The sequence below is a fragment of the Rhea americana genome, unplaced genomic scaffold (genome assembly GCF_003343005.1).
Source record: "Rhea americana isolate MKP2758 unplaced genomic scaffold, rheAme1 scaffold_320, whole genome shotgun sequence".
NCBI lineage: Eukaryota > Metazoa > Chordata > Aves > Rheiformes > Rheidae > Rhea > Rhea americana.
The window spans coordinates 314,854-327,304 of NW_028186447.1; the positions used below are offsets into that span (position 1 = coordinate 314,854).

Here is a 12,451-nt window from a genome sequence, read left to right on the forward strand (position 1 = left end):
CATGAGAGGAAAGAACAGAAAAAATAAAGAAGAGAAAAAAAAAAAAAAACATGGAAACACAGTGTGTGAGAAATAGCCTAACGAGAACACAAATCAGAGAATAGGCAAAAATAGATTTAAAGGAGACCAGGTATCCTCAAACCGTGAAAATAAAATACAGCTAAATTAAATACTGAGCACATACTAGCATGCACACAGAGGTGAAAGAGAAAACCTAGCAAAAACAACAGAAAAAAGTAGCAGAAGAAGCCTAAAACAACATAACAAAAGAGCAGCCCAAAGGGTCAGTTATAACTGAAGGGATGAGAGTAATGGTGAGCAGTGTAGGGAGAAAAGGAAGGCAAATATCAGTGGCAGCAAAGGAAAAAATTACATTTTTTTTTTCTGTTTCACTTTTACATACTGTGCTGCATATTTTACAAATTCTCCAGAGAGCTTCAGAGTCTCAGCCAGCGGGTCCATTAACCACTACAGTGTTCAAACGCTCGTAAGTTTAAGTATGTTTTCACATCACAAGGGCGAGGGAAAAGACTACACTAGCATGAAGGTTTATAAAACATCAAGTTAACATCAGGAAAAGTTATGACAATTAACTTTAGTGTTTTGACAGTCATAATTTTCTTCTCTGAGCAAACATGTTCTTTGCTTCTAATGTCCCAAAACACAACTGCACATAACCACACATTTTCCTGTACAGACGCAGTCCTCCAGAGCTATGTGAGGTCTGTTTAGAGAAGGGGCCGGTTGGACCTCTTCAGAGTCACAAAGCATGGGCTAAATCCATATAGAGGAGTCTGCACCATGTTTTGCAAAACGAAAGCTGAGTAAACTAGTGYTGTTTCAAACACGACAGGCAGATATTTTGGCTTTTACTGAAATGATTTGACTCATAATTCTTCTGAGATGATCACAACWTACACAATAAAAAGCATTTCACTTGCAAAACCTCTTTTCAAACAACAGGCCAAGGAACACAGGAAAAAATATTATGTGGTGGTTCACACTTTATATCTTTGATTGTTGTTTTTAACTGTATTTACAAAACTAGCACATATATTATATATATAAATCACATAGAATATTAACATTCTTTCAAAAAAGTATCATTTTATTAAAGTAATGGAAAGGTGGAAGCAGAGTTTTGCTGTATGCTTGAATATACTTTGAGGCAAAATGGTCTGGTATCACTCACCTTGATCTCTTTCATGCCATGTTCGACTCCCAGCAGCTGGTGAATTTGGAGATGGATAAAAGTCTCCTGTCGGGCTTGGTTCCATATTCTCATCTATGGAGATAGTTTTGGGTCTTTTGCTGTTGAAATAATGTAAGATTTAGCCATGAGTACGATATGCAGCTAGTAATGGCATAGAAACTATTTGGCTTTCAACAAACATTTCAACAGAAAGTAATTGATGCATAAAAAGGACCAAAAAAGGAGATTTWAAATCTCATATTAGTTTACTTAGAATATATTATGTAATAATGTGTAATGGAGGTATGTGCTTAYGTTTTTCACTTGACTATATTTCAGAGATAGCATGAATGGCCACTCTACAAAAGCCCTAAATCTAAGGGGTTAAGTCTACCAGCATCCAGCTGAACAACCAAGAAACCGGTTCCTATAACTTGCTATAAAAAGGTTGCATCATGAGAATGTTAAACACTATCAAGCACCCATGAAAGCAAAATAAAGCACTGGAAAAGTGCTGCTAATAAAGTCCATTTAGAACAGGAATTTTTCTGAATGTGTTAACAGGTGGAAAATATAGTTTACTGTACTTTACCAGGTCAAAATCCTAAGCTTTTCAAAAAGATCTACCTTGAAACAAAGAGCTTTCATTTTAAATTAGTTTAATTGAAAACAAAAGGCCTACATTTCAAGATACATTAGATAAAATGAGGCAGCACTTCAGTGAAGGAAAGTCAAGTTTCCTCATAACAATATGTACTGAAACTGCTAAGCAGACTGCCAAAGGAAACCATGATGAAGGCTTTCATGGAATTATTATTATTATTATTATAAAATAATGTGAGACTGAATCCATCCTTTTAAAATGTATTAAGTGAACTATAAAGCTGAAAATTCAATGGAAGCAAATGCAGGAATAYGAGCTAAATAACTCACAAACACTAGATCTTGGTGTGAATAATATTCTGGTCCTGTTAAAAGTCAAATTTATTGTAAATCCTGTCCCACCGCCCAGATACTTTTCATTGGAGTGCAGCATCCTGGTGATGAGAGATCCTACTGCGCTTTCATGATACAGAGGATAGCTTCAGAAATCAAAGGGATTCTTGAGGGAATCAACATGCTTCCCTCAAACCAGGAGGGTAAAGCAGATTTGCCACCTCTGTGGTGCTGCCTGCACTTCCTCAGAGAGGGACAGGACATTTTGAAGAACCAGGAAAGGCAGTATGTTAAAGCAAGTAAGAAGTTGGCCCTTCGGGGTAAACTGCTGGTATCAGCTGCACAGAGACCCTGGAGGAAAAATAAGAGAGTCTGTGACTCCCCGTGCTCCTTATCCACAGTGCTGAGAAAAACTCCTTGCAAGAGTGAAGCAAGAAACTCATGGCCTTTCCACAAGAAGCTGTCCTATCATAACTTGCAAGGAGGAAATCCAAGAAGGAGCCATCAAAACCAGCTTCTGTGCCTGGATTTACCTTATAGCATTACACACCACTAGCAGGCTCCAAGGTGATAGACCTTCCTGCAACTGAGCAGCAGTTTCAGCAGGTATAATTATTTTCTTGGCAGATTGCTAGTCAGCACTTAAAACCTGACAGAAATTATTATCTGTGATGTCAATAGTAATGATACACTATAATGACATCATTTCAAATTACAAGATTATTTAACATACATGTGTTACCTTTGTAACGTTACCTCTGTATACACAAACAGCCTACTTAAAAAATCAGAGGAAATTCATAAAAGAGTAGGCTGTTGATAGCATTTGTGAATTGCTTTTCCCACACTATTAAAGCTGACTTTGCATTAGCATTTACTTCATGTTTTTACCTGCTTGGTGGAGAGGATAGGGACCTCTGTAGATTTACTCCCGAATTCATGTCATGGTAATACGGCTGGCTCGGAAGCTCTCCAATTGGGAAGTTCACTCCAGTTCCCTGGGTTATAGGCGCTGAAAAATACATCATTATAAAAAGTCAAAGATAATCTTTTATCTTTTTAACACTGGGAAAAACGTCATATGTTCTCACATGAATCTAATTTTCTGCCTTTTGTAGAAACCAAATACAGACAAGTTCTGTCAATATTTTTATATCTTAAAAGTGAAATTCCTCCTGCAGTCCCCGGAAATCCCCTAAGAGTTTTGCAGAAAACATATTTGTTGTACATAACTGTTTCATAACAGGCAATGAACTGTGTTCATTAATGTGAAGAAGTAATACATGCCATGACACCAAGTTGAGCCTTCTGCAGAATGACTTTTACAGTGAATAAGGCAAAGTTTATCAGCAGAGCTAATATATTTTATTAAAACAGTTGAAATAACTGGAAAGAACAAACTTGGAATGTACAAACTCTTCCTCCCTTAGCGTTGTAACTCTTTTCTATTAAAAGTAGCCTTCTCTCCTGATGGCATATTGTGCTGCCTCCTTTCCTTCCATTCTGTGCCACCACCTACACGCAAACACATATTCACTCAGTGTTACCTCACCTCCTTACACGGCCTGAGTMCCTTACAGAGTCTGTACGCTGTGCATTTTGGCATTTCAAGAATAAATTATATATTATGCATTGTGGGATATTTACCTTTGTTCTCTGTCTCTGCATTGTACATTTTAACTACCTTTGGCACTTAAAGGAATAATTGCACGTTGTGTAATGCATCTGAAGGTTTGTATTTTTCCTGACAGTTAAAGTACAACTCTGTTGTGGCTTGAGGTTAAACAAATGCATGAAAAGAAATCCCACAGAAACCACATGCTTTTAAGTTTATTATTACAAGTATATTGTGTATAACAGTCAGCAGCAGAAGGTATGATTTCATAAAATAACTACAACATTGATTCTTTTCTAATTTTAATGGCAAAATACATTAAAACTTATTTCAACACTGGTCAGCTACAAACAATATATATTTCATATATACAAATCCTCAGCTACTTAAAAGGCAAAAACATGTCTTCAGCAAGCACAAAAACAATAGATGTCTTAACACTGCAGGACCACGACAGTCAGTATTTTGCTGAAGCATTTCAAATATTTTTAATTTCTCACCATAGCAAACAAAAAATGACAATCATCCTAAACCTTGCTAAGTCAACTAAATTCTGTAAGCATCCTGTCCTGGCATGAATTAGCTCCTGTACAAAATCTAGGACAGATAGTTTTGGAGATTTCTGCCTCGCTGTTTTTGTCCTCAGCTCGTCACAAAGGAGATTTTCCTGAAACACTCATCTGTCATCATGTTGGCATTATACTGCGTCATCACTGCAGACACTATCGAACACAAATTTAAATGTTTTTGTTCACAATTTAATGAAGTATTAAGAGAAACACTTTAATTGTATTGATACTAAAAGGATGAAAGAAGTGCTCAGAAAGCAATGTCAAATGAAAATATGCACTGTTTTTACACTATGGCATTAGAGTAAATTCTTAAATGTCAACAAAACAGATCTTTATGTTCATTTTGGTTCATTTTGTCTGCAATAAAAACTTCGTCTGTCCATTCAAACTTATAACTGATGTTACATTTGTATGCTTGTGTGTGTAACATTTCTGATACCAAAAAGAAGCTAATGCAAGCTGAAATTCAATTATAACTAATGCTGTGAGTAAAAGAAATAGACTAATACATTAAATTAATCAGCCTTTCTATCCTTGCTATGATTTTCTTTTAGGAGCTACCAACTAGAAAACAAACTAAAAGAATAATTAGATGGGTTAGAATAATCCAAGGATGTGTAGAATAACTTTAAAAAGCTGAAAGTTCAACAAATAAAATATTTTGTTATGTATAGAAATGTTATTGACTGTCCACTATGCTATGCACAGGGACACACAAATTGATTCAATTTTTAAATATTGAAGAGATAAAAAAGGACCGTTGTGTGTTTTATGACAAATGCATACAAAATTAACTGTAATACTGTGCACAAAGTTATCAAAACTCTTTGTAGTGATAGGCTTTTCCTACACATCTTACATCTTTGGAAAAAAAAAGGTAAAGAAAAAGTTCACTTGATTTTAGTAGATCTTGAAAATGATTAAATGTAATTGTTAACTTACTTCTGGACACTCTCACAAGTTCTGACACGTTGAACACTCCGGATTTTACAAAACTATCTTCAAGGTACACTGAAAAAGATCACAACACTGTAATCAGCATAATGAGAAGTTTAATAAATAACTACAGATAAATACACACACCATCTAACTGCAGTATCAACAAAATCCCAAAGCTAGACTAAAAAACACTGAAATTCAACAGAATGGAGTAACAGCTGAAATTCAAACAGAGGTGCAGGAAATTTGAGGAGCAGTACGAACATGATTCTTTAATATGTCAATGGAAATTAACTAGAAGTTCAGTGGACTTAACTTCTAGTTAACTGTCCAGAAACAGCCAGAAAATGAGTTCCTGTCAGCAGTCCTTTCAATTTGTAAGTCAATACTAAACTAAGAGCACAGTCAGGTAAATTAAACAACTTCACTACCAGACAGTGAATAATACATTTCTGCAAAGCAGAATTTGACTCTTGCCCTGTTGTGTAGTGGTTTTACACTACCATCAAAGTTAAYGGATTTTCATCTCTGAGGCAGATAAAGGTTTACTGTTATTTCCAATAAAAGTAGGAACTGGGCAAAACAGTTTAGCTGTTCAGTGGAGTTTTTATATACCTGATAAATCATATACTTAGCAATCTACATTTAAGAAACCATACATGGCTTCTGTTTAYTTATTCCAAGATAAACAGACAGGATTTAATTTTCTTGCCATTGAAACTGAGGCACTTTGAAGTACTGCAGTGAAACAACAACTAATAATCAATAGAGTTATACCAGTAGTGCAACTACATGCCACATAAACAGGGACCTGAGAAACCCAGACTTCTGTGGAAATTGCTTATCAGCAATCACTGCATAAACTTCACTGAATTTGAAATTATGTGACAYTGTAGCTGTTCCAGGCAGGAATGTCACCCATTTACCATCCGAATTATTGGGATCTGTACTTTAAACAGATCACTGCTCCAATAATATTACTGATAATTTGCTTTTGCATGAGATGGCACAATAAACATGGCTTACTGTATTTCATAAAGTCTCTTTTCTGAGTTAACAGAGCATTTTTGCTTTGCAAATTCGTGACCAATTTTCTATTCCAAAGGTCTCAATGAGGAAAAGCAGGAACCTAAATGTTTTAACTAAGAAAACAAACAAACAAAAAAATGCCCTACTGGACTGTTCATAAATTTTGAAAGCAATGGCCAAGAACTGTTCTCTTTAGGTGTGTTTTGGCAACTTCTRCTTTCATCTGCAAATACTTTAGCAAAACAGCACCACTATCATCTGAAAATTGACTATAATAGTAGTACACTTTACTTGACAGATCTGTGCACAGATTGGTACATATGCAGAAAACTTTGCTTACTTTTCTAAGGAAAACAAGGAGGGATGGGGGGAAGGAGGACCTTCTTTTTCAGTCTCACTAGCCCAGCAGAGCTGACTCACCCAGCATCCCTGACAATATTTACTACTACGTTTATAAACAACGCACCTTGCAAGCTGGAAAATGTGAACACATCCAACCAAAYACAATCCTTATTACAAAGCAGCTTTTCCTGCTATCTTAGTAATACTCTTATACCTATACACTCCTGACCTGAAAAACCACCATGTGAGTGAGTGCAATAGATGTACAGAGTCTCACAAAGCTGTGGAATATATGGAAGCTTTCTGTTATGCCATTATCTTTGCTTCTTCAGTCAATGTCATATGAAATATGATATTACTGCCTGTCTTTATTTCTCTTAGTATCTCTGTATATCTCCCCCCCTTTTATTTCCTTCTTTTCACATTCCTCTTCCCCTCTTTTCAACGGTTTCTCTCACCATCTATTACTTTTTTCCTCTCCTATTGTTCTTCATTCTCATCTCTGCCATTTTGCTTGTCTCCAATTTCTAAGAAAAAAAAAAAAAAAGGTCGTCTCTCTTACATCCTCCACATTGCCTTGTGCCCTTTTTGCCTGCCTTCAGGTAGGACGAAAAGATGATCTGCTGATGTCTCAAATATTTACTTCTGTATGTGACACAACTTGCAAACATACCACAGAAAATTTYAAAGCATCAATGATTCTTTTTCCTTTCTTCCTCAGTTTTCATTTTTTTAACCTAAGAGAGGGCAAAGTGGCCTTTGATACTGGCCATCTTTTCCTTCTTCTTTCCCTTTCCTTCAGCAGGAACAGTCTGAAGTAGTACACGGATGGGAGACTTCCAAAGAAAAATTTGGTTTCTTGATTTTAGTTGGCCTGTAAGTGAAGCGTGGCTTAAAGCCAGTGTATAAATGTGCAGCCAGCTCTCGAGCTGGTAATGAGACAGAGTCTGTGAACTTCTGTGCTGCTTATCCAAATATCACTGCTTTGAAGCCTAACTTCTCTCAGTCAAGCTAGGCAAACCTGAGAGGAGTTCTACAAAGCATAAGTTAGTCAAACTATTATTTTCACAGGAACAAGCCCCAAGGCTTATTATATTAAAAAAAAAAAGAGAGAGAGAGAGAAAACTCAAATGCAGGATTTTATATATAAAACACTCACGTGTACATGTATATGCTCACACATGCRTACACACATGTATATAATCCTGAGATTTCTCTCACGAATTTTCAGTTTTTCTCACTGCCAATGCTGCAAATAGCTGCATAGCATAAAGCGCAGTAGCAAGTCTCCCTCCGTGCGACAAGGAACAGGAGGGGGGAGAAGTCCTGCCGCAGAGTGGTACCGCTGCTCGGCGCTCCCTCAGGAAGGATGCCCTGCTGGCTGACGGACGCTGTCTTTCCCCCTGCCCRTCTGATACACTCTTCAGGCTTCACCCGGCCTTGCATGAGCTAAAAATAATCACACCCACAGAGGCATGCAAATGCTTTGCCTGGCATTTCGAAAGAGAGGGAAAATGTGCAGCTACAGTGCGTCTCAACCAACTTAAGAAGTAGATCGATTTTTTTCTCTACATAACGTGATAAAATCTCATAAAAAGTCTGTAGATTTTATTTCACAGGCACTGAGTAACTTCATTTTGAGTCCTAATAGGGAAGGTGGATTCCAGTGGTGCCTCTGAGTACAGGAAAATAAACAGTACGTTTAGTACCAGCACCAGTGGAGTTCAGCAGTTTTAACTATTTAGGAAGTCAATCTGTGGTAGATATTTTGCAGAACTTTTCTTGGCTTCTAACTGTGCAATACAAAAATGTTTTGTATTATTAAACTGCTGTAATTTGTTGCAGAAACAGGCATTGAAAATATGATGAATAAACAGTAAGACTCTGTAATACTGCACTGTAGAATACTTTGATTTTAATGATGTGAGACACTGTCTTTTACCTTAGGAAGCTGATCTCCCTRCTGAACAAGACTTAACATTCAGATTCACATTATTGCATTGTATGCAAGAGAAAGATATATGGAGATACTCCATACAATATAGGTTTTATTGTTATTTGATTAAGTACTCCCTAATTCACTGCTTGCATTAACATTTTAAATATATTTAAATTAACACTCATTGTATGTGTTTCTGAATGGTTCAGTAAAGCACTTGSTAATACTTTACTGTTCTATTCCTCATAGAAAATTTACTGTAACTTCTGATGGTCCTGATACTGCATTGCTCTCTTTGTTGTTCAAACCCAATATAAGCACAGAATATGGTCATTTACTAAAACTCATCTTGCCTGAGATAGGACACTCTCTGAAGGGAATTTCATAAATTATCATCATTTTTAAAAATCTATGTTCTATAACAAGAATATGCCTACCAAAATCACCCTAATACATTTCTGTACAGCCAATCAGTAACTTCCAAACACTCAAAATAACAGTAGACTTTTTTCCTATTAAAAAAAAAAAAAAAAAAGGTGTTTTTTTTTTTCTCTCTTTTTGGGTTTTCTAGAGTGAGTACATAAAACATAGCTTCCTTCCTTGGCTTTTTTACATAAAGGACATTCCTAAAAAATAAATTTTACAAACTTAATACTACAGTAACCAGACTGGTGCTATAACAGATGAAAGACGAAAATATCATTCTCTAAGCAGCACTTATGATCAAGCTACACTGACACAGTTGAGAAAGAACAGGAACCTACAGTAATTCTTCTAACTTTTTCTAACTCAGTTCCAGTCCTTAAATGTCTTCATCTCTATTCCTATGCTATGAATTCAAGAGCTGAGTTACAAGTACGGTTTTCAAATATGTTTTTTTCCAATTGTTTAAGCTTATTGGTAAATATTTTCAGTTGGCTCTAACATTCTGTACGGCGCTTGTTCTCAAACTACTTTAAAGTTTACCAGTAACATCTGGCTTTACAAATCTTTAACCAGTCTTTTTAGTATCTTCTGATTTAATTGTACTTTTATGAATAGAAAGTCTGTTTATGCTCTGCTGTATATTGACCAGTGCCAAAAYATAAAATTACTTCCTGGTATCACTAAGTATTGCATTTTTTCACTGATACAGCCTTGATTTTGAGCAGCTTACAAGCAAAAATAAGGATCAAAACAATGAAAGAAATATTTTTTATTACTGCATTTTTCTTCTTAGATATTTAAAGAGGAGAATTTTGAAGCAGTAGGGAGACTTACTAGCAATGCAATAGGTTCATCAGCTATGAAAAGAAAGGCTGGAAGCTTCAGCCTGGTCTAGAAAATGCTAGTAGAGTTGTAGAAAGGCTGTTTTTTTAAAATTAAATTAGGTGATGTAATGTGCGTGATACTGTTGCAAGTTTGTTCGATTTCTGAAACTGCTATGATCAAAGATAAAATAGTCCTATTATATTCTTTTAACAGAGCCTTTGAAAATAGACATTTTAAGGGTAGCTGCTGCTGCTCTCTGCCACATTTAACTTCTTCAGGAAGCTCTTTACTGTCAGCGGGAATACTAATGGCATACTGCTACTACTCACAGTAGGACCAGTGAAAATTAGTCTCACACTGTACGTAAGGAAGTTAATATAAAGTCTAGCAAATTTCAATTTTTTTTTTCTGYATTGCATGCACTTTGAAGCGGGTATCTTGGTAACAGTACCAGAAACAGGTTTCCATGGAATCAGAATTTCTTAAAGGCAGTTAAGGGTGGACAACACAAGCCAAGGAGTGATGCWGAAGATTTCAGTGGTGATGTCAGCTGAAACAGTTGAACTAAAGGCCTGTCTAGGGAATGAGATTATTTTTGCTACCACATGACTGTCTCTGACCTTGTTGTACAGCCACAGTTTTTTCCTGCAAACTGCAATCATGTTGTAACTGGGACAGGGGACAAACATGTTGCAAAAAGATCCCCTTACTACACTGAACTTTTTAGCAAAGTAAGGGCCTAAGAAAATGCCTTATCAAAAACAAGCAAGATCTTTAGTAAAATTGTCGAGTTAATAACAAAAACAGTGCCCTTGAATGTTTCAGTAATTTCAAGATATAAACACTTAATTTGATTGACAATGGAGTAATGGAATCCAMCGGTTGCCTTGAAACTGAGCAAGAAAGAGAAACTACAACAAATGCATCCTGCCTTTCACTCCAGAGGGCCTCAGGTTCTGCACAAACTGCAGCCAAGATTATAGAAAGAGGTTGGGGGAATTGGTTTTTAACATTTAAGGAGCTGCATGGTAACAAAAAGGAATTATTTGGTGCCAAAGAGGGAATCTGGAATCCTRACGTGTTGCACAGCAGTGTTTAGTAAATTACTGGTCTGTGCCTGCTTTGAAGTAAAAACCAGTGTGCTCACCACTGAACATAACAGTGTCAGAAATGAATAGCAGCATCATTTTTAAAAGCACAACGCCATCACACTCCAGCTTTATTAAGAAGATTAGTGCATTCACATGAAAATTTGGAGGTAAGCTTAAGTGAGCAAACGGTAGTAATTAACCACGCCAGAATTCAAACTAGGACACAAGGCTGAAGTTCTGCTCTTGGTAAAAGAGGCTGTGCAGGTTTCTGACTGTGAGATAGCACAGCTGCACGCTGCCCTCAAAATGCCCCGACAGGCTCAGGGCTGGGATACTGATGAAGAAGAGTATCACCTCTCAATCACTGTCATTACTAACTCTTAGAACATTTGTGAAAGAGAACTCCACAGAAAATCAAGCCCTGACCAAGCCCAACTCTGTTTTATTTGAAGATCACTATCTGAGATGGTAGGGCTGCAGGCATACAGGAAACTGCAAGCGTCTCAGAATATCCACTCCCATGCTGAAAGAGCAAGACTCAGAACATATATTTGTTTAAATACAACTCTGCCTGACTCCCCAAACTGCTACTATGGCATCATTGCTTCCAGAAGAAAAGCTGCTTACAATGATGAGGCCAGGGAGTTTCTCTTCTATTGCTATTAATTATGGGTCTAATTCTCCACAAGAGGGTAACTTATAATACTGTAAAATAATGAAACCATCTGTGTTCTGAGTCATTCAAAACTCAAAGACATTTGTTTATTGCATTTTCAAAAGAGTGCAAAGGTTGAGACCACATGTTACTCTTAAGAGATTATTTCTAAAAGTGTACATTCTAAAATATTAAACCAAAATACCTCTTTCTAGAACAGTCATATAGACAAATTTATTACACATTTCTTACAGCTTGATCCAAAGGAATGTTCTCCTCATGGCTGCTAGCCCATATTAAAGCTCAGAAAAGCCTTTGGGGCTCTACAGCTGCGAGGAAGATTTGCATATTAGGAGATAGGTGAGGCTGGTTGTAAGCTTTTGGGCAACATTTTAACTAGAAAAAAAACAGATGGTGATTTCACTCAGTTCTTCTTTGGAAAAGGTTCTCAGAATAAAATTTCTGGTGAAAACACAAGGGAAAGACCAATTCCAGAGAAGCAAGGCTGGGGCTATGGATTAATCTAATCRTGTCTGATTCAGATCAGGGATCTTATACTTAGATGAATGCCTTGACTACGTATTATATGCTTTTATGAAAAAAAGAAGAAAGGAAACAGTGAGGAGGAAAATAAAGTGGAGAGGCAGACACTCAACTTCATTGTCTAAAAATGAAGTTGCCCCATATACGTAAAATAATATTAATTTGCACACGGACTTGGATCTGAATCTTCTTCTTTCCTCATTCAACCCAAGCTGAGGTTTTATAGTCTGCATATATAATTTTATATATATTTATTATTTTATAGTTCGTATATATGTATGAAAACATTCCTTAGGACAGATGAAGTGGATGGAGTAAGTTCTACCAGGAAATATAAAAACCTACCC

At 36.4% G+C, this 12,451-nt stretch overlaps 1 protein-coding gene across 3 annotated transcripts in view; it reads right to left on the reverse strand.

Moving 5' to 3' along the window:
- Positions 1-12,451, reverse strand: part of NFIB (nuclear factor I B) — a 174,394-nt gene that overhangs the window by 58,924 nt on the left and 103,019 nt on the right. For all 3 annotated transcript variants that reach the window (XM_085310586.1, XM_085310587.1, XM_085310588.1), the window contains exons 4-6: positions 5,258-5,326; positions 3,020-3,140; positions 1,193-1,311 (exon numbers count right to left, since the gene is read on the reverse strand). In XM_085310586.1, the coding sequence (XP_085166712.1) occupies positions 1,193-1,311; positions 3,020-3,140; positions 5,258-5,326 (309 nt within the window). The remainder of the gene's footprint in view (positions 1-1,192; positions 1,312-3,019; positions 3,141-5,257; positions 5,327-12,451) is intronic.